Here is a 26,522-nt window from a genome sequence, read left to right on the forward strand (position 1 = left end):
TTAGCTCTGTATTTTTTTCTTCTCCTTTTATTGCTTTCCTTTCCGAATAGTGTTTTTATATTTAAAAATGAAGCCACTTACTACAGACACTATTGTGGTCGATCAGAGCCAAACACGACCCACAGATATTTCTCACTTACTTGCAAAAGACTGCTTTTATTAGTAATGTAATAGCAGAAATGACTGATGAGACAAATAACAATGTCAAGGCAATTTTCTCTATTCAAACAAAATTATAATTAACTGTATCACCTCACTCAGAACTACTAAGGATTGCTAATTGTTATATTCTGGGAGTCATAGTTTTTAAAAGAAGAGTTTTCTCTTCCATTCACACCATGACTCTCATTATGCCCGATCTGACTTGGTAGAGTTCTAAGAAATACCCTCGAGGTATTCACATATCATCATTGTTGAGTTCATGCTATTTAGCCTGTACCTTGTTACAGCCTCAAACATTTACAAACAACATAATCCTCCCTGAGAAGACTTTCTCACTAATACAAATGATCGTTTCCTACAGACATCTTTGGTTCCTCTTTTTAATTGACAACAAGGAAGGAGATAAAGGAAAGACCTTTCCCATATCATTGACAGATAGTCACTGTAACAAAGAGACAATCTGCTTTGTTAAAAGAAACATCTGTTTTATGTTTCATAATATGTTTTCCTTTTATAAAAGGCGACAACCATAATTCCATAAATTTACTAACTAAAACAAAGGAGAGCTAAATCCTTTTCTAATTACTGTCTAGCTTTGTTTTTTTCCACTTCAACTGCTTTTCAATTACAATTTATAATTAAATTGTCACACATTCCTAACTCATTACTCACTTTAATGACAGCAAACTGGTTCAAACTAGAGGTATTTTCTTACTTCTGCATTTCCTATTCAAAAGAGTGAGCTCAGTGCTAAACGGGGGTGCTTTTCCACCCAGGAAATTTCTTGCTTTGGGTCAGGGGTGAGAAGTACTGTGAGTGGGTAACTCTTGTCCTAAAACATGAGGAAAACATATTGCCATCAACCTTCTCTAATTGACTATCTCGAGAAGGTTATCGAGACAGAAGGTACTCGTGTGCACCAAGTGAAATCCCTTTCCAAATAACCAATAGGAAAATGAACCTGTTGGTCCTATGACAAACTTCAGTAATGGAATGAAAACACTGACTGAACAGATGTTAAACAAAACATTTTCTGTACAACTCACATGAAACGGTTCATTACACAGCAGGGTGCTGTTAATACTGTCATCTCGCTAGGAATGGGCCCAAATAAGCCTGCTTTCAACTTACTAGTAAGCTCTATTAAAGAGTAATGTTTAGGATGTGTGTGTGTGTGTGTGTGTGTGTGTGTGTGTGTGTGTGTGTGTCTGTGTGTGCATAGTTGGCTTGGCAATGCTTGGCTGTGTTTAATTTCAAAAACTCCATAAGAAATCAATCCCTGGGGAGAACTACATCAACCTGAATTTACAGCTACATATTTGCAAAAAAGCAGTTTTCACTTAGGGATTTTGTTTTTGTTGAAATTATCATAATGAAAAAATAGGATCACCAAGTGGTTTGAGAAACAGTTTTCCGGACATACAGATTGCACGATAGTACCCAGTTCTCATATTTGACCAAAAGGCAACGAAACTCCACATTTTAATGGACTCCTTTCCACAGAATAACTGTTAGCAGCTATATTTACTTTAGATGATATAAATCTGTTTGAGATGTCAGATGTACCTCTGGATAGACATACACTAAACAGTATCTTTTAATCAGCACATTAGAGGACCCTTTGGGGATGTTTGGAGCCCTGCCCCTTTGCCTTGCAATGCAGACTTCCCTAAATCAGACAGATATGTTGTTTCTGTTCCACATTGTCTTTCTAGTAATGGATTTTTGCCAGAAAATCAGAGAAAGTTTGAAAATGAGACAACTTAGAGATCTATCACAACACTTGATCCTTGTGACCAAATAAATGTTTTACCTAGTTCTAGTCATGTGGATCCCTTTTTGCTCTCCAGTGCCTCAGAGCTGGCCACATAGTGAAGACTATTAAAATATCACTGAAAATGATGATATTTTTCATTACTCTCATAGAAAGTGCTATATGAAGCACTTCAGAAGTCATAGGCTATTTGGGATGGGGAGAGGATATCCCCAGAGGCTGGTTTAAGTAACAGGAGATCTTCCCCAAAATGCTTTCTAAGGAGGGAGAAGCTGGTGAATAGTAGGCCTTTGGTTTTGCATGCTTGGGGCCAGAGCTTAATACAGCTGGACCATAGATTACCCCAGTGCGCTACAAGGAGGAATTTTTCCTCTCTTCTTATCTCACAAAATATATTCAGCCTTACTTCTAAATAAATGTTGCACACATTTTTTTAATATGTTGATTGGAAGGGTTACCAAATTATCAGTTCATCAGTCTTTATAAGGCATCCACCTTTTTCCATATAGCCCTGGGTCTCTGCTCTATCAGGGATCCCAGACATCTAGGATTCGGGTCCTATTTTGCTGCTCCCCAAAACTCCAAGGATTTGCTTTTGACCCCCGTGCCTGTAGTTAGGGCCTGCTGCTGAGCCTATTCGTGTCACCTACTCATCGCATTTAGTGCATTGGGGCTCCAGACATGAGCTATCCCAGGCGTCTCCTTTATCCCTAACTTATAGGTGCCAATCAAACACACTTTCCAGCATAAGTTATGTTGGGTGAAAGTGGGGAGATGTTGCACTTACCACACAAATGGGAAAACCAGGGTGACCTGGGTCCATGAGCACATACTAACATTTTTTAGATGCCCATCTGAAGCTCATTGACTGACAAAAGAAAAACTCACAGGAAACCGGAGGGAGACATTTAGTCACAGTCACATGAGCCATACTCCCAATGTGAGAGCCTGCCATAGCATTCTGATGTGTTTCAGAATCAGACTATAACTGTAATGGAAGTAAAGGAAATGTCTAGAGATGTCAACTTGAGCTAGCATCTATCTCAGTCTCTTTAGTTCATCTTTATGATATCTAACACCACTTTTGAATAAGCCGATAGAATAGTTTTTTAGCCAAATAGAGAGGAAGAACATTAATGCTCACAGTTCAGCAAACAGAAATGCTGTATTTTGCTAGGAGCAGCAGCCATACCCAGCATTGAATATTCTGAAAACTGTTTGCCTTGAGAAGAAAGTTAAACCACAGTAGGAACAAGTAATAAGACCAGAAGCAATTTTCTATTGTGTATAAAGATAAGCTCTTTAAGCAAATGTATGATAATACAGACTTTCCTAAACCCAATGAATTAGAGGGTAACTCCACCCTACAAAAGGATTGAGCACAGAACACCCTTAAATGACAAGGTCTCCATGGTAGTGATTAAAGGGAAAAAAAAAATTTTATGAAGACATTTTTGAAGAACATTTAAAATGAAGTGTCTTCATGTATCGTTTCCAGATCTCTTCCCTTACTCAAGGGAACGTTCAAGGGATGGTAATAGATTAAAACGTCTTCGTGTTTAACTTCTGCTATTCTGCAGTCACAAATGTGTCCTAAAGATGTCCTGAAACCCTGATATCTTAACCAAAGGCACTCTGGCCATGGGTGAGATAATTTGGGGGCAGGAATAGTCCCATAAAGACTGACCATATCACACCACACAGGAGACTGCCCACTCCAACCCGTTTTCATTCTCTCTCCCTCTCGTTTACTTCTCTCTCTCTCTCTCTCTCCCCCTCGCTCTGTTTTTTTCTCTCTCTCCCCTAAGATTCTCATAGAGTGGCCATGCACCTAAAATAAGATGTGATTCCCTTACCATTATGCCTTTTCCTGGCTGATTAGCTGTTTTATAAGGTCAAAGAGCTGGTAATATTTACACAAGATTTCGTCAATAAGAGAAGATAAATTGGAAAGACTTGTCAATTTGGTGCATTACTAATTTTAAAAATGCATCCATCCATATCTGTTCGAACCAGCCTTCCTCCAGAGGGGTTGACATAAATAGGAGTAACTCCTGTTGGTTTCAAGGCTGTAATCCACAGTCACCCAAGAACATTCAAAAAACACGTTTGACCAATCTCAAATCATTACCTCGTACACCTGAAACTAACATTATATGTCATTATACCTCAAAAAAAAATTTTTTAACAGGTTTCACCTTGCATAGAAAAAACAGTGCAGTATTATGCCCGCTAACTGCAACTCCACCGTTTCAAATTTGAACACCTTACAACACTCACCTCTGGTAGCTTGAAGGAAGAGCTTGATCTCTCTCTCTCTCTCTCTCTCCCTCCCTCCCTCCGTCCCTCCCTTTCCCTCCCTCCCTTTCCCTCCCTCCCTCTCTCTCCCCCCCCCCAACATTATCACACACTCTCATTCATACACACTACTAAATAGCAAATCTCAGATATGACCTACCTGTGGAGTGAGTTTCCCAACCCTCTGGGTTATTGGTTCATTCATCACAACTTCCACTTTGCAGGCATCTTTCTCTTTGGGGATGGCGAACTTCAGGTCATCCTGAGACAGGAAGGCGGAGCTGCCCTTCATCACCCTGACCCCTCGGTTAACACGGATGAGGGTGGGGCTGGCCCAGCCCGGGAGCAGCCTGAGCAGCAGCAGCAGGGCACCGAGCCCACCCCAGCGTAGAGAGCTCATGCCGACAGGGGCCAACTCGTTTCCATCCAGCAGTGAAATCCCTTCAACAAAGGAGGGCTTCTGTGCCTTCTCCGGGGCTGTCAGCTCATAGTCCAAGGGGCAGGGCAAGGGGTCCCGACAATGTGCCCCAAGATCTTAACACGTCCCTTTCATTTCAAACTCAGACAAGGAGGTCTTTCAGGCAGTCCCAGAGCTTTTAATAAAACTCGCTGATCACTCCTGACAACGCCCGGCAAGATTAATGTGCCTCCCAAGTGCTTTTTTAATCCTGCAAATGGGACGAGGAGTTGGAGGAAAGTGAGAGAGAAACAAAAAGGTTTATGTGGCTTATTCAAAAGACCCCCACCGACAAAGGAATCTTTCAACCAGCCTGTAATTTCAGCCAAATTAAAAACAAATAAACTAACTTGACCTCCAGGGGCAACTGAAAGGCAATGCAGCCATTTCATTCCCCGGCGGTAACTCCTGCTTCCGGACTCAACGGGTCCCAACCGGGACGTCAGTTGTGTGGTCCGGCAGGAGGCAGCCCGCCTCACAGCCACGGGCAGCGTTTGCTCCTCTGCGTTCAGAGAAAGTTGTTGAACTCTTTGCTTTTGTCTTCTCACTTGATAAATGAGGACTGTAACCTCATTTGTGCAAGAGAGCTGATAGAATTACTTGCCCACTGTTTGAAAACATGATTAATTCTAAATCAGTGCAACCCGCTCAAAAAAAAAAAAAAAAGGCTTAATAATTTGTCACATGGGCACAATTTTGACTTTGCTGGGCAATGAAGACACCTAAGAAACGCTTGAGTGGAAACTGGAGAAAAGATATTTTTTCTAAGTTATCATTTGGGGTTTTGTTTAGGTATAACAAGGGCCAGGAATCCAGTAACGTAGCTTCAACATACACAGCTAATGACACGGCAGATGTACATGCATTCATACATCATCTGCAATGCTAATTACATAGAAAGTATAGAATTTGCACAAGTGGATTTTTTTTTTCTATTTTAACCACTTAGAATTTCATGATTATTTCTCTGTGTCCCATAAGAACAGAAATGATTTTATCCAAAGTGCAAGGTATTGAAATATATCTTTAATTCCAAGATATGATTAGGTGAACCAATCATATCCACGATTAGTTATCCATGATAGACCATAATGGTGGTTTATTACGCCCATTGGAAGGTCTTGCATTTTCATGATTTTAATGATTTCTGCACACGGATGCTGAAATGTTTGTCAGAAGGTGTAGACAGAAATGCCACTATTGCCCACCTCTAATATATTAAGGGAAGGCTCATTCTCTTGTCCCTGTTTGAAACCTTTCACTTTTGAGACAGTGCATGACATGTCACCTAACACCTGGGGGCGGGCGGGTGCACACTTCACAGAACAGCCTGTTTTTTATGGTGTCGGTCCCCAAATAAAACAGTCCCATCCTCCCACTGACCATGTTGCCCACGCTCAGGCTGAATTAGGTTGGCTTGTTTGGGCAAGAATGCAAACCTGCTTGTTGAACTTTCACAACTTGTCTCCATTCACCTTTGGCATCTAAGATCATTCAAAAAAGCAGCGCTTTCACAAAGAAGAGAAGCAGCAGGGTGGGTAGGCATCACCCAAAACTGAGAGATAAGAGAAAAAACTTGGCTTTCTGAGATTTCAATGAATTAAATTAACCCATAAAGGCTGCAAGGACTCTATACTCTCAGGCATTCTTCTCATCTCCCTTCTTCTCCTTTGCTGCTTCTTCCTAGAATCCCTGACTTTTTTCATGTTGGGGAGCCTAGGGTCCAGTCCTGGGACCTGTTTTTTGTCTACCCTCACTCCCTAGCGACCTCGTTCTTCCTTTTTTCTCATGGATTTATCTTTATGCTTCTCTCCCTCTTGTTACCCAGACTGAGGAGGCTGCCCTGCACATAAAAAAGAGAGCCACACCTCAGGCTAGCAGAGCTGTGAGCCAGAAGGAGCCTGGGTGTTTGGGACATTTGCAAAGTGAAGTCACCACACCAGCCCACTCTGCCAGAATTTTACATGGCAGAGAATGTAAACTTCTTTCCTGCTTAACCTACTGTTAAACAGGAAAGACGGCATTTTTTTCTACACCTTCTGACAAATATTTCAGTAGCCATGTGCAGAAATCATTAAAATCATGAAAATGCAAGACCTTCCAATGGGCATAATAAACCAGTATAACTTTGCACTGTTAATAACTACCTTATTCTTCAATTTTTTTGTTAATTTTGTTTAGTCACAAATCAGGTAAATATTTTAACTTCTTACCTACAGCATATGGGGAAATAGCTCATTCTCTAATTATAGCATAGTAAGTCCTTAATGAGCAGATAAGGTCAAAGACCAAGACTCTAATGTTCATCTACCAGGAAGAAACAAGAGAGAAAGAAAAGGAAATCTATTTCTGTGGCTTCCCGTGCCACAGTGATGTGGGAAGGGAAGACCTGCATCTGAAGACCTGGATTCTAACCCTGGTTTTTCTGAACATCTGTTTTCTCTTTCAAAAATGGGGCCATCCATCTTGCCTGTTCCAGTTCCCTTGTGAGGCCAAACGAAATAGTCCATGTGGAAATATTTTCTTAACTACAAAGCCCCATATAAATGTAATGTTATTATTACAAAATATGTCAAAGGAAGAAGAGGGTAAAGCTTGTCTCGAGAAAAACAGAATGGCAGGACCTGGTCCTGGATGAAGGGGGCAGAATTAGGTTCAGTAAAAGTCAAAGTGTGTTTTAATGACATTCAAAATTTCTCTTTTTCTTCCTCACAGTCTTAAAACAGGAGGTCGAAGTAAGGAACTGAATGCTAATATTTCAGAAACAACCTGAAGCAACACTGCTGGGAGGTAAACAGTGCAAGAGTAACAATTTCTAAGTACGAAATCAAACAAAACTCAGCCTTCAATCAACTGGGCTACCAAATTAGGTGCCATAAAGATCAAAAAGAGTATGCTTTATTTGTGTTTTATTTACATTCTAATTTTGCGCTTGCATTTTTCTGTTGGTGTTAGGAAATGCCAAGTATGTAGACATTCCATGGAAAATATTGCTCTGATTTTTCACATGAAGAAGGTGGCAGTGGAGGGGAAAGAGAAAAGGATTTGGATGAACAGAGAGGGAAAAGGCAAAACAAAAAAAACAAAAACCACACAGAACAACAGCAATGGAAATCAGGATTCTAAGTCAAACAAGATTTCAGATGATGATGGATTTTTTATCTCCACCAAAGAAGATGACAGAATTGTCTTGTTTCTGGTTCAAAATTACAATGTCCAGAGGCAGCCAACATTTACTTGACAACACCCTAGTGGGAAACCTAACACATCTTGAGAACTCTGTTTGCTTAATCCCAACATAGGGCCAAGTCAGATCCTCAGAATCCAGCTGTCTGTAGCTTGCTCTCATCACTGATGTGGGCAGCCACAGCGTCAGCAGAATCAGTGGGAGCTTTGGAAGGGGAAGTAGAAAGGTGGCCAGATTCTACAAGGGAGCTTGTAAACCAACTGACTTTTAGCCACATGGGACTTAATTTGATGCTGCAATAGAAACAAATCCTGTCTGCTTGCTCGTGTGATTCAGCTGCTTCTCAGCATTTCACAATCCTCACGTCATCCTGCAAATCAGTTATGCTCTTACAGGCCATTTCCCACCCTTGCCCTTTTTCTTCATGTGGAAATCATGTATTCGAAGGATATCTCTACAAGCCAGCAAAAATGTGAAAAGCTGTTTTGGAAAGTGGAAAACCATCCTGCTCCGAGTTCTTCCTTATAAAAATTCAAAAAGTTTTCTTTCTTAGTAAATTTCTTTCTTTCTTAGTAAATTCCTGAACAGAAGAAAATGATTCAGTAACATTTCATCTGGTAGAGCTGAGCTGGTTTTCATTTCATAATTACACGTTCAGTTTAACCACAGGAGGATGTATTCTCCATGCTGATATAAACATGGTACTCCTGTCGTTTATCTTAGGTAATCTGTGCACAGCAGGAAAAGCAGGATCCCAGCTGTCCTCCCAGGCTCTCTCTGCAATGGAACTTCTTGATGGTCAATGTTAACGATGTGCCCTGAACAGAATCATATTTACTATTGTTCCTCTGTGGAATTTTACAATGGAAGCTACATGACACAAGAGAAGCACCTTCCCCATCCTGCACCCAGCACAGATATCAAGATATCAATAATCAGACTTCCCTGGTGGCGCAGTGGTTAAGAATCCACCCACCAATGCAGGAGACACGGGTTCAAGCCCTGGTCCAGGAAGACCCCACATGCCACGGAGCAACTAAGCGTGTGCACCACAACTACTAAAGCCCACGTGCCTACAGCCCGCGAGCCACAACTACTGAAGCCCGTGCACCTAGAGCCCGTGCTCCGCAACAAGAGAAGCCACCGCCATGAGAAGCCCACGCACCACAGCAAGAGTAGTCCCCGCTCGCCGCAACTAGAGAAAGCCCGCGCGCAGCAACAAAGACCCAACACAGCCAAAATTTAATTAATTAATTAATTTTAAAAAACAAAAGATATCAATAATCTATCATAACCTTTTGCTGGCTTGCTCTGCTATTTGCAGAACTCCTACTGGTCTGATACTCTTCTCAGCACTCCAGGTAGTTATTACCAATCAACCAAAGAGGATGTAAACAATGGAACATTTTATCTTCCCTGTGCTTGAAGCTATTACCTCATGACTCACAGCTTCAGATCCTACAAGTACCCTATAGTCTTTAAGAAAGAAAATAAACTAATAGAGAAGTGGCATTTTGAGTAAAAAAAAAAGTAGCCAACTCAGGATCAACCCATTCCCACCCACTCAAACAGAGAGATTGTGATATCCTTGACTAGACTGTTACCAGTCTAGTCTAGAAAGCCCGTGAAGATTTTCTGACTTGTATTCTACATTAAAATCTTTAAAATACCAGTCAGAAGAAACATAGAAGCCATCGTGGAATTACTTATAATGAATTTTTTAAATCATCATGACTTTCACTCAAATTGATTTCCAAAATAATTCATATGAATCAAATGTAAAAGTTTCAGGCATAAACTCATGGCTGCATATAATTATCCATAAAATAACTGAAATGATTCTGAATCATATGTGACATAAATTGATTCACCCAAGAGCAATGAACTGAAAATGAGGAGAACTGTCCTCTAAGGGAACAACTAACTGTCTAAACTCAGAGAAAGTGGCTCTCTTCTTTGTGTAGTAGTTGAGGAAATTAAGACTTAGATTTTACCACGGACTTCAGATCCACTGCCTCCTCTGACTTTCCTTCCCTGAGAGAGACAGAGAAGTCTAACTGCACCTTGTCATAAGCAACAAGGAGTCAGGCTAAGGCTGGCCCAAGGTCACAGCCGGAAGCAGCACAGCCTGGGAGAAGCAGGTCTCTGGCACCCTGGGGAAGGGCTCTGTCCTCCTCTATGCTGACAGTCTCACTGCAAAAGCAGCCCTGGGAACACACAAATACAAACCAGGTTCTTCTCTTTCAAGAAGCTCATCACCTCTTATGGAGCTTTAATTGTTCAATGCCCCCCACAGGGGTGGAGAATCCGTGGCGACCTTACCCAACACAGGATTTCCGGGGAGAATAGAAACGTGGAGAAGAAAAAAATAGCTTGTGACTTCTAAGATTGACTTTCCTTAACAATTTATAGTACAGTTGTCCCTCAGTATCCACAGGGGTTGGGTCCAGTAACCCCTCAACCCTCCACAGATACCAAACGCCACGATGATGCTCAAGTCCTTTATATAAAGTGGCGAAGTGTTTACGTATAACCTATGAACATCTTCCCACACACTTTAAATCATCTCTAGATTACTTATAATACCTAATACAATGTAAATGCTATGTAAATAGTTGTAAATACAAGGTAAATGCTGTGTAAATAGTTGCCAGGCAAATTCAAGTTTTGCTTTTTGGAACTTTCTGGAGTTTTTTTTCCAAATATTTTCAATCGTAATTGGCTGAATCCACGGATGTAGAATGCACAGATATGGAAGGCTGACTGTATCTTCCTTTTCTCATTTTATGTCTACTAGTACTTTTTACTTACTGTATACAGGTACTGGGCTATATTCTTTATATATTTGTTTTCATTTATTTCTCACAACAAACCTATAAAGCAGTTTCTATTATTATTCTGATTTTATAGATAAACAGTGACCTAAGGAAGTGACATCGTAATTATCATAAAAACGAACATTTATTAAGTGCTTACTATGGATTAGGCGTTGTTCAAAGGACTTTACATACATTACCTTGTTTAATTCCTATAACGGTTTTAGGAAGTAGGCAGTGATTTTACAGATTTGGAAAATGAGGTACAAAGAGGTTTAAGTTACCTGCCTAAAGTCATCAACTTGACTCCAGAGTCTTATAACCCATATTTGCCAACCCCAGGACCTGTGCATTTAACTGCTATATTATACCACTTTGCATTACAACAAAATCATATACTCTTTGCAATTCCTTCACTATCCCTGGAGTCTTTTTCCTACAGTATGCAAACACTTAACAACTTCCTTTATGGTCCCAGACAGCAACTGACGGCTGTTGGCAGGAGTTAAAGTATTACTGGAGGTGGTCTTCCCTAGTGGCTCAGTGGTTAAGAATCCACCTGCCAATGCAGGGGACATGGATTCGATCCCTGGTCTGGGAAGATCCCACATGCTGTGGAGCAACAAAGCCCGTGAGCCACAAATACTGAGCCTACTCTCTAGAGCCTACGAGCCACAACTACTGAGCCCGCATGCCACAACTACTTAAGCCCACGCACCTAGAGCCCATGCTCCGCAACAAGAGAAGCCACCACAATGAGAAGCCCGTGCACCACACCAAGAGTAGTCCCCACTCACCGCAACTACAGAAAGCCTGCACGCAGCAACAAAGACCCAATGCAGGCAAAATAAATAAATAAAATAAATTATAAAAAAAAATATTTCAGTGGAGGCAATGTTCTCTCAAGGAAGTAGCTGTTACTTTAAGAACATATAATTAATGCAGATATCTTGCCTACCAGCATCTGAGTGCTCCAACTTCTTACACTACAAGCACAGTTTAAAGGCCTCAAGGCAAACAAGCCACTTCAAAATTCCAGTCTATTAAATTAATAAAATACATGTTGATTTTGTTTATAACATTCTGCTTCCTTCACTCTGAAACTTTTTCTAAAATGTAATCTAAATCACAGATGTGTGGTTTAGGAGAAAACTCAGAAATCAACTAGTCCATATCCTTCATTTTATCTATTTACCTGTTTTTTTCTGAAAATAACTTCCTTTTATGTGTATAAAAGAAATGCATGCTCATTAACTAAAGGATAAAAATATAAAAACATAAAGAAAAGGAAAAAATTACACTTTCCCAACACCCAAAGAAAATGCCCTTCGGTTTTCTTAAGTATGTATATGTATCTACAGTTTTTAAACTTAATTAGAACCGCACTACAAAAAGAGTAGTGTACCATTCTTTTCCAGTTACATAACATTCTATTCTAACCATTTTCCGTATTATTAAACATCCCTTGTGATCTTACTTTTCATCTGTGCACTACATCCTCTACATGGATTTCTAGAGTCATTCCATTGTTGTGTTGAACTAGTTACTATGTCAATAGATTGTGATGAAAAAATCCTTCATTAAATCAGCTTATTTTTCTAGTTATTTCCTTCTGATAGTTTTTTGGAAGTGGAATCATAAGATCAAAGGGTATAAAACTTATTTTGAGGCTCTTGATGCATGCTACTTGGAAAGATGGTACTAATTTACACCCTAATTTTAACTCTGTGGAGAGAAAGTGTCCCTCAGGCTGTACCATCTAGGGCAAGATTGCAAAGATGAATCTTTGACCACCACACAAACTCATTAGAAGGTCTCCTTTCCTAGATTTTTCAACACTTCAATGTCTATCTGGCTGATAAAGGCCACATTTTGCAAACTATGTTTTTTTTAAAATGCACATGTTGGAGACGTTAAAAAGTTTTCTGCATAAGCCTTCTATATCCAAATATATGTGAAGCACAGAATGCCAAAATCTTCTTTTAAAGATTTACAATGTAATATTAGCTTACTAAAGGCTCTAAGAATTCCTGCAGAAAGAAAACCTTTAAGCCCAAAGTTTGCAAACTTATAGAAAACCATTTTTTTTAATTAAAAAACCCAGAAAGTGCAAAGGTAGTCCTGCTTGAGGAAGCTTCTCTGTCACCTCATCCTGAAGACAAACTCTAAATGCAGAGTGCACTATAAACTGATTTTTTTTTTAACATCTATAAAGCAGAAACTAAACTGATTTTTAAATGTGGGTTTATGTGGCTACAGGTTTCATTCTATTTTCTTTTGCTGCAGTACTGTCTAGAGAATTTGGAAGATCAGCTAATTAACGCCAGGAGGAGGCCTTGATGTGCTGGTATGGTGTTATAGGCTGAATTTTGTTCCCCCAAAATTCATATATTGAATTCCTAACCCCCAGTACCTCAGAATGTTACTATATTTAGAGAGAGAGTCTGTAAGAAGGAAAATTAAAATTAAAATGAGGTCATTAGGGTGGGCACATCTAAGCACATTGTTCTTGTGACTATTAACTACTAATCCTCATCAAACATTTTCTTTTCCCCTTTCCCATTATATACCTCGTCTTGACCAACTATCCTATCTCCTTAAAACGCTGTCTCTACCCACTCCTTCACCAGCCTTGTATTTCCTAAAAGGACCCTTGATTTTGATTGCCCCCAGTCCACTGAAACAGCTGTCTCAAAGGCTGCCAGTGACCTCCTAACTGTTACAGCAAATTGAACTTTTCTCCAACAATCCTCTCTGATCTCTATAGCGCCCAACAATGCGCTACACCCACACTTTCTGCACAATTCCTTCTCCCCTAGTTTATGGACTCAGTATACTCCCCGCTTCTCCTTCTACCTCACCAATGCTTCTTTCTCTTTCATCTTCTCTTCCTTTTCTTTCCAACCTCTGTTTTCTCCTCTCTTGGTCACGCTGTATCATTGAAAATATGACATTTTTAAAAAATCTGACCTCAACTGGCTTCTCACTACATATCCACTCCCATGGTCTTTGGCCATCACCTCTAGGCTCATGTAGCCCCAAACCACAGCCCTCTCTCTCCCGTAACCTCAGTTACACATTCACAGTGACCTGCTTGACACTTCCCACCTGTAAGCCCCTGCTCATGTCTGCCCCCTGCATGTCTTTGCTTCCATCCTTATTAAAATCTTTCTCACATATCAATGCCTTGTGAAATGCCTCCTCCAAGATGCCCTAAGACCTGATCATTCCATTTGGTTTCTGCGATTGCAGAAAAGTCACATTTTACTGAAACCCATCATGGGGCATTTGTCATATCCTACATGATGGTGTGACTATGTGTTTTGAAGGCAGGAGGACAGAACTGTCTGTTGCATGTGATACACATTCAACACATGTATCAATAAATGAAATCAGCAATGATAGTTGAACTGTGCTTTTAGCATTCTTGTCAAAACAAGACTATCAACACACATTAACATCTTTGAGCTCTTCTCATTTATACCTGGACATTTCTGGGAGTAACATCTTGAGTGGTGCCCATAGCTCCATTTTTGGCTCCTTCTGGTTAAACAATTTTCCAAATTCCTAAACAAAGATATAGAAACAAGCTTATCTGATTCACAGACAGCAAAAATCCAGGAAGGTTAACTGTTACCACTGAGGGCATAATCAAGATCGACGTCCTGGATAATGGAGGTTGGAATGATGGGCTGAAGCCAGCAAGTTCACTTTCAACAAGCACAAACATATAAATTTACATCCCAAAAAAAATCAATTGTAAATATATGGGAAAGAGAAGATTTACTTGGGCAGTAATTTATGAAAAAAAAGAAAATTGTCTTCAAACACCTGCAGGAGGAGTGACTTTATTCTGTGGTTCCCATGTGCAGAAACAGGGAGGATGGGTGAATCTCAGCTTCCCTTCAGAAAGAACTTTCCTTCAGAGCTGTCCAGTAATGGTGAGGGCTGAGGTATAGACACAGGAAGGGGTCTTTGTCTCAGGGAGGGAGTGTGGATTAGGTGTTTTCTGGGGTCCCTTTTAACTGTGAGACTGGATTTCCCTGTATGGTTGTCCCCTGCCACCTCTCCAGCCTCTTCTCACACGACTCTCCTCCTTGCCATGGACAAGCTAGTCACTCAGGTCTTCGTTCCTTCCTTAAACTCGCGGCACTGCCCATGCTAGGCCTTTACATGTTTCATCCATGTTGTCCCACCTGCCATGAATGCCCTTTTCCCCTCTCCCACCTACCACTCCATTTGGCTAAATTCTACCCATCCTTCAGGTCTCAACCTCCCAGACCAGTTTTAACCGCTTGCATAGAATCCTGCAATACCCCTTACCACATGTTGCACACCTACAGGCATTTAAATGTTTATTTGCAGTCATTTATACATGTCTGCCTTTGACCTTAGTCTGTAAGCTTCTTGAAGATAACAACCATAATTGTTCTGCTCACTCAAACATCTCCAGTCCTGGTCACAGGGCTTGGCACAGAGAAGATCAATACGTTATCAGTTGAGAGACTGGCTTACCCCAATGCAAACTTTGGACTTAAAAGAAAAACTGGTAGAAGAGTGAGAGACAGAGAGAGACAGAGACAGAGAAGGAGAGCGAGAGCTCACGCCACATGCTTGAATGGCTGTGTCTTTCCACTTGGTGATAGGTCATAGGCTGACCATGGGGCAATTGCAGAGTTTCAAAATCTCAGACAAATACTTTCCCCTGAGGTTAGGCCGCTTGCTACAGTGGTGAAAAATCCCAAGAGAAACAAAATGATTCTTCTCCTCAGATATTTACGTGCAATGGCTATACAAGTCTCCAGTTCTGAAGGGTCAGGAAGAAAAGGACAGAATGATATTCACATTGCCTTTGTTTTCTCCTTAACAAATCCCTTTGGTAGTGTGTGAGCTCAGGGATTTGTTTCATGCTTCCACTTAATCTGGAAGAAGGAATCAAGGGAGTATGAATAAGCAGAGGAAGTGGTGGATGGAGATCTATCCTGCCCAGTCCCTGAGGTCTGGAAGAAAGTTCTATTTCCCATTTCCCTTTTCTTTTCACCTATAAATTGCCTGGCTCACCACGTTTGATTCTTTCTAGTCTTCACACCTGTTAGTCCTCTCCTAAAGAAGAAATATTTATTGAGAACTTATCGTATGTCATGCACCATGCTGGGTGCTTTCCAAATGTCTTTTAGCCCTTCCAAACACCTGGTGAGGTAAGTATCAATGTATTTGTTTTACTCCCAAGGAAACTGGTAAGTAATTTGGCCAACATCACAGAACCAAAGAACATCACAGCCTAGGGTTGGAACCCAGTTGAAATTTATTCAAAGGCCATTCTTTTTTTCTACTACACCACCCTCTGATTCAATGTTTGATAGGGCTCTCCTATCAACACTACCTTCTGGTTTCAAAACAATCGCTAATGCCTATTTGACAAACTATTTCATCCTACCACGTTATAACAAAAGAGAAGATTTATATAAAACAGAACTAAAGCACTGCTTTTCTGTTGTTGCTGTGTTGTTTTTATGAGACGAATCACTTTCCCAGAAAGAAAAAAGGAAATCTAGGCAATGAACAGGATTTGATAGGAAACAACTTTTAAACATTTGGATGAATCCTCATCTGGGAATTCTGATCCTTTCTGAAATTATCCTAACTACTTAATGATTTTGGCTTATATCAATAATTTATAAGAAATATATCAATAATTATCAATAATTTATTAAGAATTTTTGTGCTAACAAGAAATGTAGACTTTGTAATGAAAATACCATGGCATTGAGTGTGACCTCATGAGGCAAAGCCCTGGTTTATTTATTGTAAGAGAAGGATTCAGAGAGCATCTATAAGGACTGAGCAGCTGGTAACACTTGATAGTATGCAGAGATGGGATCCCAGGGAAGTGGACTGCGCTAGTGGAAGGACTTGGAGCTTAGTGAGTCCTGGAGTGTTACCTGCCCGCGTCTCTACGGAAGCCAGACAGGAAGGTTTCAAGGATAAAATTGAGAGTGAAGAGTGACAAACAATCTTAGCAGCTTTTGATGACGCACCAAAGGAGTATTTTGACGCCGTATCAGCAAATCCAGAAATAGGGAGGGATAAAAGGGAAACCAAAGTCTATTCTGCCATCTCCATTAAGCTTACCAATGAGAAGCCAAGAACGTTTTGTCAAAAATATCCTAACTTTGCAAGATCCCTGTACTCTGTCCTCCAGTGAGCACTTTCCCATCCAAACACAGTATCTTCAGACAGCTGGAGGCTATGTTTGTCAGAAAAATACATAGATCACAGCTATATTTTGATATTCTTATCTTGATGGCCAAGTTTTAGAACCCTTTGAAATGTTGCCTCAGTCACTGCAGTAAGAGAAACTCGAGTACAGACAAAAGGCGAGATTTCATTAGGGAGTTGTTTTTTTTTTTCCTCCAGCCCCTCAAAGGTCTCTGTTTGAGCCTCTCACCTAGTCGTACAAAAGCTATTAAATCACTTGAATGAAAGGGTCAGGGAGCAAGCTGTGCAAGTATGGAAGCCAGCAAGCCCTGTTCAGACCACCCAGCTCTCCAAAGGGGAGCAACACCAGATTCAGACAAGATAAGAGGCTGCCATCCCATGTAACCTGGCCCAGGGAAAAAGCCTTTCTAGAGAGTTACAGGATCCCATTGTGTGGAATGACTGTGTGCTCTGAAAGGTGGCATTTGTCTAACTCACTAGATCAGTGGTCTTGGTTCTTTGTGAGAGAAAAAAAAACTTAAAGGGTATTTTTTTTAATTTTTAAGAAAAACTGTAAGCCAAATCTTTGGGCCTGCTCTCAAAGCAAACAGTGAAACTGAGCTATATCCATCAATGTCAGAATGTCAGAGCTAGAAAGATATCAAAACTCACTGAATTCAACGCTTTTGTTATATTAACAGAGGAAGAGAAGGTTAGCAAGAATAGGTGATTCCAAAAGACTACGTATTACATGACTGCATTTATACGAAAAGTCAAGGATAGGTAAATCTATAGAGACAGAAAATAGATTAATTAGGGGTTGCCTAGGGGAGGGGGTGGGGAGGAATGGGGAGTGACTGTTAATATAGGGTTTCTTCCTGGAGTGACAAAAATGTTCAAAACAAATTGTGGTGATGGTTGCACAACTTTGTGAATATACAAAAACCACTGAATTGTACATTTTATAATGAATTTCATGGTGAATTTCATGGCATAGAAATTATATCTCAATAAAGATGTTGTAAAATGTGAAAAAATAAATAAAAAGAATAGGTGATTCATCCAAGATTGGTTAGCAACACCTAAGATGTGAAACACCAAGAAGACAGAGTCTATCCATATTATACACACGGATCTTTCTAAGTCCTTGGCACTAACACAGAGCCTGCCATGTAGCAGGCACCTACAAATATTTGGAATGAGGAGAGGGGAAAAAAGGAAGGGGCACTGGTGACCACATCCTATTTTCTTTTTACTATAAATATACAAGCCATTCAATGTCATCGGGGATGGGGATGGAGGCTGAGTTCTTACTGTCATATGCTGTCAAACGAGGACCTCAACACGATGGAGGTATCATTTCCTATTTCTCCCGATCCTTGTGGGTTGGTCCCATCAAAACAAATTTCTAGGAATTAAACTGCTCCTGAACGGTCCCCAGAAATAATCCAGCTCAGTTCAGCCCAACTCAGCCCCAGGAGCACAGTATCCCCTGCAAGTTGATAAAGAATTAAGAATACCCTTGGGTTTAAAGTTCCCAAGACAAACATAGGTTATCCATGCAGAGCAGGTCAGACCACATAGCCACATGGAATTGGGGTACCTTTCCCTGACTCCCTTTCTCACTCATGGGAATGGAGAGGCAGGATGGAAAGGGGGAGCAAAGGAAAAAAAAAAAAAAAAAAAAGAGTTTGGTGGGAGAGCTGGTTAAAAGTTCTGGTTTGCCGGCCAAGCATGCCAAACCATGCTTCATGTAACTTATGTTCAACATCAGCTCAAACTCAAGTTTATTATTTAGGTATGAGGTTTAACATTAACCAAGGACGTGACAAGAATTTAATTGCCAAGGACGGACGATGCAGAGCACTGCTCATCCAAGTGTGATCACGCCTGCAGCAGAATCACCTGGGTAAATTCTCGGCTCTACCCAAAATGTAAACTCTTCTCGGGGTGTGGCCTAAGCACCTGCCTTACACCAAGCACCCAAGTGGTTCTTAGGTACACTGGGTTATGAGGACCTCGGATGGAGAGAAAGAGGAAGAGTAGTTAACATTTTCTTAGTGTTATGCTGAAGGCACTTGTATCACACGAAGGCAGGGGACTAAGAAGCAAATCTTCAAGCTTTAACCGGAGCAGCGGATGGTGGTATCAGTTTTGTGGAGCAGAAACCTGAAAAGCATTTGGATCCCTAGCTCTGGTCTGTGAAACAGTCCTGAAAAGGTTAATCTCTCCAGCAAGATTCCCAGGCCATAAACTCCAACCAGTCCTCGGAAATGCTCTTTTGAAGCTTTCTAATTCACACCACACAAGAAGACTGCACACAATCGTTTAAAAAAAAAAAACAGAAACAAAAATTAAATGCCTTGAAAATTATTTGGGGGATCCAGATGACAACTAAAGGAAACTATTTACTACAGCACCAAAGTCTCTGGACCAAATCCGAGGAATGAGAAGAAAGAGCTTAAAAATCAGTCAGAAACTTCAGAACAATGTGATTTCGTTACCTCTCCAACACCGGCTCTCATCCCCATAAAAACAGAAACCATGCTTTAAGAAATACATATCCAAAGATAACTAAACTAAAGCAAAGGTATCCAAAAATCACCTCCTCCAAATTTCTATATCTTTATACCATGAGAATATTATCTATTTTGTTAATTTTGGCATCTTTTCTTTTTGCCATTTCATTTCGCTGAAAAGAAATATTCTGATTTGAGGGGGACAATTACAGAATGTAAAAATGTTTATTTCACCGGTGGGGATGGATTCAGAAGAGAGTTATAAAGTTGTGTTACATAATAAAGAGCCTCCCACTTGGGGCATATGGCTTTTTAACACCGCAATTTGCCACCTTGGGAGTTTACATGAGAATTAAACTTTTGCAAGCAGACTCGAGTGAAGCTACCACACAGATAACCTCTGAGGCATTCTAGCTGAACATTCACAGTCAAGATGAGAGGAAATACATAAAGCAGATACTTACAGGTAGTGGTTTTCCTTGCCAAGCCAAAGAGCTAGAAACCATTGGCGCAGGCAGGCAGGATAAGAGTCACTGACCCGGTAATCTCTGGTTTAAAGGACTTTGAGAGGAAGGGGGAGGAAAAACAGCCCAGGGAGGAAAGAGAGCTGAAATTCCAGTCTTTCAGGTCAGCTGAGTTTTAGCTTTCTTTGTACTAAAAATCCATTAACCCACCCAACAAGAAAATAGAAAACTGAAGGTCACATACACACTCCACTGTCTTTGCTGGTCTTCTCCGGGGCTGCAGCTTCTGCGGCTTTGAAAACTTCCCGATTGCCAAGCTCAGGGCTCCCTGGGAGAAGGGCATGATCAAGGATGCCTGCAACTGCTTGCAGGGAGCCCGACCTCCCTGGCAGAGAGCCAAGCTCTCCAGTCCCTTCTGCTGGCTGGATCCGCAGGGACAAAACTGAGCTTTCGTTAATAAGGTTGGTTGCGTCTCTTCCTAGTCTCTCCCCAGCTTCCTTTCTCACTATGAGTTCTGTACTAACTGCTCCGCCACTGGCTGAGCTGAAGCTGCCTCTCCCGCCCTCAGTGCACAGGCACACGCGCTCACAGACACACACATTGGCACACACCCACACCCCATACACACAATCACCCAAACACACCACACACGGGCATCCACACACGTGCACGCACACACCCACATACAAACGAGTTCACAGGCACACGTGTGCATACCCTCACACCCATGTGCGTGCAAACACACATACACGTAGGTGCACACACACATTGCTTATACCCACCCACACTCATACTCACACAAGTTTTTTTCCAGAAACTTCAAACTCTTCCTGAACCTTTCTTGGAACAAATTCCCATCCTGAAAGATTTTTATTCAACTTCAGACAAGATGTCCAGCATTCAGAAGGGAGGAGAGAGGAGACCTGGCCCCTCTGAAATTTGGTCACAGCCTTTAAAGGAAAAGAGGAGATTCTAGGGGGCTGTTTTTAAGTACCACCTTAGTTCTTCAGTTTATAAGGCTTTTAATATGTCTGGTTCTTTTTTAAAAATCCAGAAAAACTCTATTAATCTCATTTCATTTGCATATAGTTTATGACCCCACTGATTCAGCTCTATCACAGGTCAAGACATGTCCTCTCAGCACAGATTCATTCAGTGAAACTGGGTAGGATTCCGTGGGTGGCTGAAAGTCTTGTTCCTTAACAACTGCATAATAAAATGCTTTCCTGTATTTCATCTCCACCAGAAAAAATAATAATAATGGCATAGTATCTGGGCTAACTTTTAAACTGACCATAAATAGAGAAGTAGGAGTATTATCTTGCTTTGGGGAAAATGTTTATATCGAGACACGTCTGGCTATTCTAAACCTTAACCAGAAGTACAAGGCACTGTAAATCCAATTCAGCCTAGATTGTGGTTTCCCTTAACAAGGTCACTACATACTACCCTCTCTCTTGGAAAAAATGAGAGGAAGAGAAAAGAAAATGGAAAAGAAAGGGAAGCAGATTATGTGAAGAAGGAATAAAGCAAAGAAAAATATGAAAAAATTCAAAAGGAGAGAGAAAACAATTATTTCATTTTAAAACATGCTTTATAGATACTTTAGCAAGGAAAGATACATATACACTTACTCAAAGTCACAAGAAATTTAAAATCTTCAAGAATCTCTTGATTCATTCCATTTGCTCGAAGAATAATGGGTGAAACCTCTCCAAGAATCACTAGGTTCTTTATAAGTAAACAAACACGATTTACTAAACACACAAAATATAGTGACAGTGTATGATTCATGTACTGATCTTGAAAAATAAGAAATAAAGCCTTAATGATAACAGGAAACACAGTGTGACAGATAATCTTTTCTCAGATAAAATTTAAAAATTTCCCAGCTTGTGAGAAGCAAGAGGAACGACAATCCTGCAGCCTGTGGAATAAAAACCACATTCACAGAAAGACAGACAAGATGAAAAGGCAGAGGGCTATGTACCAGATGAAGGAACAAGATAAAATGTACCAGATGAAGAAACAAGATAAAACCCCAGAAAAACAACTAAATGAAGTGGAGATAGGCAATCTTCCAGAAAGAGAATTCAAAATAATGATAGTGAAGATGATCCAGGACCTTGGAAAAAGAATGCAGGCAAGGATTGAGAAGATGCAAGAGATGTTTAACAAAGAGCTAGAAGAATTAAAAAACAAACAAGCAGAGATAAACAATACAATAACTAAAATGAAAAATACACTAGAAGGAATCAATAGCAGAATAACTGAGGCAGAAGAACGGATAAGTGACCTGGAAGACAGAATGGTGGAATTCACTGCTGCGGAAGAGAATAAAGAAAAAAGAATGCAAAGAATGAAGACAGCCTAAGAGACCTCTGGGACAACATTAAATGCAACAACATTCGCATTATAGGAGTCCCAGAAGAAGAAGAAAGAGAGAAAGGACCAGAGAAAATATTTGAAGAGATTATAGTCAAAAACTTCTCTAACATGGGAAAGGAAATAGCCACCCAAGTCCAGGAAGTGCAGTGAGTCCCATACAGGATAAACCCAGAGAAACACACCGAGACACATAGTAATCAAACTGGCAAAAATTAAAGACAAAGAAAAATTATTGAAAGCAGCAAGGGAAAAATGACAAATAACATACAAGGGAACTCCCATAAGGTTAACAGTTGATTTCTCAGCAGAAACTCTACAAGCCAGAAGGGAATGGCATGGTATAATTAAAGTGATGAAAGGGAAGAACCTACAACCAGATTACTCTACCCGGCAAGGATGTCATTCAGATTTGATGGAGAAATCAAAAGCTTTACAGACAAGCAAAAGCTAAGAAAATTCAGCACCACCAAACCAGCTCTACAACAAATGCTAAAGGAACTTCTCTAAGTGGGAAACACAAGAAAAGAAAACGACCTATAAAAACAAACCCAAAACAATTAAGAAAATGGTCATACGAACATACATATCGATAATTACCTTAAACGTGAATGGATTAAATGCTCCAACCAAAAGACACAGGCTTGCTGAATGGATACAAAAACAAGACCCATATATATGCTGTCTACAAGACACCCACTTCATACCTAGGGACACATACAGACTGAAGTAAGGGGATGGAAAAAGATATTCCATGCAAATGGAAATCAAAAGAAAGCTGGAGTAGCAATACTCATATCAAATAAAATAGACTTTAAAATAAAGAATGTTACAAGAGACAAGGAAGGACACTACATAATGATCAAGGGATCAATCCAGGAAGAAGATATAACAATTATAAATATATATGCACCCATCATAGGACCACCTCAATACATAAGGCAACTGCTAACAGCTGTAAAAGAGGAAATTGACAGTAACACAATAATAGTGGGGGACTTTAACACCTCACTTACACCAATGGACAGACCATCCAAACAGAAAATTAATAAGGAAACACAAGCTTTAAATGACACAACAGACCAGATAGATTTAATTGATATTTATAGGACATTCCATCCAAAAACAGCAGATTATACTTTATTCTCAGGTGCACACAGAACATTCTCCAGGATAGATCATATCCTGGGTCACAAATCAAGCCTCAGTAAATTTAAGAAAACTGAAATCATATCAAGCATCTTTTCGAACCACAATACTATGAGATTAGAAATCAATTACGGGGAAAAAACGTAAAAAGCACAAACATGTGGAGGCTAAACAATATGCTACTAAATAACCAAGAGATCACTGAAGAAATCAAAGAGGAAATCAAAAAATACCTAGAGACAAATGACAATGAAAACACGACAATCCAAAACCTATGGGATGCAGCAAAAGCAGTTCTAAGAGGGACTTTTATAGCTATACAGGCCTACCTCAAGAAACAAGAAAAATCTCATATAAACAATCTAATGCTACAACTAAAGGAAATAAAGAAAGAAGAACAAACAAAACCCAAAGTTAGCAGAAGGAACGAAACCATGAAGATCAGAGCAGAAATAAATGAAACAGAAACAAAGAAAACAATAGGAAAGATCAATAAAACTAAAAGCTGGTTCTTTGAGAAGATAAACAAAATTGATAAACCATTAGCTAGAACGATCAAGAAAAACAGGGAGAGGACTCAAATCAACAAAATTAGAAATGAAAAAGGAGAAGTTACAACAGACACTGCAGAAATACAAAGCATCCTAAGAGACTACTACAGGCAATTCTATGCCAATAAAATGGAAAACCTGGAAGAAATGGACAAATTCTTAGAAAGGTATAACCTTCCAAGACTGAACCAGAAAGAAATAGAAAATATGAACAGACCAATCACAAGTAATGTAATTGAAACTGTGATTAAAAATCTTCCAACAACTGAAAGTCCAGGATCAGATGGCTTCACAGGTGAATTCTGTCAAACATTTAGAGAAGAGCTAACACTCACCCTTCTCAAACTCTTCCAAAAAACTGCAGAGGAAGGAACATTCCCAAACTCATTCTATGAGGCCACCATCACCCTGATACCAAAACCAGACAAAGATACACAAAAAAAGAAAACTACAGACCAATATCAGTGATGAATATAGATGCAAAAATCCTCAACAAAATACTAGCAAACAGAATCCAACAACACATTAAAAGGATCTTACACCATGATTAAGTGGGATTTATCCCAGGGATGCAAGGATTCTTCAATATATGCAAATCAATCAATGTGATACACCATATTAACAAACTGAAGAATAAAAACCATACGATCATCTCAATAGACGCAGAAAAAGCTTTTGACAAAATTCAACACCCATTTATGATAAAAACTCTCCAGAAAGTGGGCATAGAGGGAACCTACCTCAACATAATAAAGGCCATATATGACAAACCCACAGCCAACATCATTCTCAACGCTGAAAAACTGAAAGCATTTCCTCTAAGATCAGGAACAAGACAAGGACGTCCACTCTCACCACTATTATTCAACTTAGTTTTGGAAGTCCTAGCCACGGCAATCAGAGAAGAAAAAGAAATCAAAGGAACACAAATTGGAAAAGAAGAAGTAAAACTGTCACTGTTTGCAGATGACATGATACTATACATAGAGAATCCTAAAGATGCCACCAGAAAACTACTAGAGCTAATCAATGAATTTGGTAAAGTAGCAGAATACAAAATTAATTCACAGAAATCTCTTGCATTCCTATACACTAATGATGAAAAATCTGAAAGAGAAATTAAGGAAACACTCCCATTTACCATTGCAACAAAAAGATTAAAATACATAAGAATAAACCTACCTAAGGAGACAAAAGACCTGAATGCAGAAAACTATCAGACACTGATGAAAGAAATTAAAGATGACACCAACAGATGGAGAGATATACCATGTTCTTGGATTGGAAGAATCAATATTGTGAAAATGACTATACTACCCAAAGCAATCAACAGATTCAATGCAAGCCCTATCAAATTACCAATGGCATGTTTTTCAGAACTAGAACAGAAAATCTTAAAATTCGTATGGAGACACAAAAGACCCCGAATAGCCAAAGCAGTGTTGAGGGAAAAAACAGAGCTGGAGGAATCAGACTTCCTGAGTTCAGACTATACTACAAAGCTACAGTAATCAAGACAATATGGTACTGGCACAAAAACAGAAATACAGATCAATGGAACAGGATAGAAAGCCCAGAGATAAACCCACGCACCTATGGTCAACTAATCTATGACAAAGGAGGCAAGGATATACAATGGAGAAAAGACAGTGTCTTCAATAAGTGGTGCTGGAAAAACTGGACAGCTACATGTAAAAGAATGAAATTAGAACACTCTCTAACACCACACACAAAAATAAACTCAAAATGGATTAGAGACCTCAGTGCAAGACCAGGCACCATAACACTCTTAGAGGAAAACATAGGAAGAACACTCTTTGACATAAATCACAGCAAGATATTTTTTGATCCACCTCCTAGAGTAATGGAAATAAAAACAAAAATAAACAAATGGGACCTAATGAAACTTAAAAGCATTTGCACAGCAAAGGAAACCATAAACAAGGTGAAAAGACAACCCTCAGAATGGGAGAAAATATCTGCAAACGAATCAACCGACAAAGGATTAATCTCCAAAATATATAAACAGCTCATGCTGCTCAATATTAAAAAAAACAAACAACCCAATCCAAAAATGGGCAGAAGACCTAAATAGACATTTCTCCAAAAAAGACATGCAGATGGCCAAGAGGCACATGAAAAGTTGCTCAACATCATTAATTGTTAGAGAAATGCAAATCAAAACTACAATGAGGTACCACCTCACACCAGTTAGAATGGGTATCATCAGAAAATCTACAAACAATAAATACTGGAGAGGGTGTGGAGAAAAGGGAACCCTCTTGCACTGTTGGTGGGATATAAACTGACACAGCCACTATGGACAACAGTATGAAGGTTCCTTTAAAAACTAAAAATAGAATTACCATATGACCCAGCAATCCTACTACTGGGCATATACCCTGAGAAAACCAAATTCAAATTCAAAAAGACATATGCACCCCAATGTTCATTGCAGCGCTATTTACAATAGCCAGGTCATGGAAGCAACCTAAATGCCCATCAACAGACGAATGGATAAAAAAGAGGTGGTACATATATACAACGGAATATTACTCAGCC

General features: G+C 39.8%; 1 protein-coding gene across 10 annotated transcripts in view; it reads right to left on the reverse strand.

Annotated features, from left to right (window-relative positions):
- FREM1 (FRAS1 related extracellular matrix 1) overlaps nt 1–20,396 on the reverse strand; it is a 171,341-nt gene extending 150,945 nt beyond the window's left edge. For 9 of the 10 annotated variants that reach the window (XR_004350496.1, XM_032635999.1, XM_032635997.1 and 6 more), the window contains exons 1-2: nt 19,876–20,396; nt 4,395–4,902 (exon numbers count right to left, since the gene is read on the reverse strand). Coding sequence is in view for 9 of the 10 variants with exons in the window: in XM_032635999.1 (XP_032491890.1) it covers nt 4,395–4,634 (240 nt within the window). In the remaining variant the exon portion in view is untranslated. The remainder of the gene's footprint in view (nt 1–4,394; nt 4,903–19,875) is intronic. The other variant, XM_032635998.1, reaches the window with a different exon arrangement.
- Nucleotides 20,397–26,522: the final 6,126 nt, after the last annotated feature.

The sequence above is a fragment of the Phocoena sinus genome, chromosome 6 (genome assembly GCF_008692025.1).
Source record: "Phocoena sinus isolate mPhoSin1 chromosome 6, mPhoSin1.pri, whole genome shotgun sequence".
Taxonomy (NCBI): domain Eukaryota; kingdom Metazoa; phylum Chordata; class Mammalia; order Artiodactyla; family Phocoenidae; genus Phocoena; species Phocoena sinus.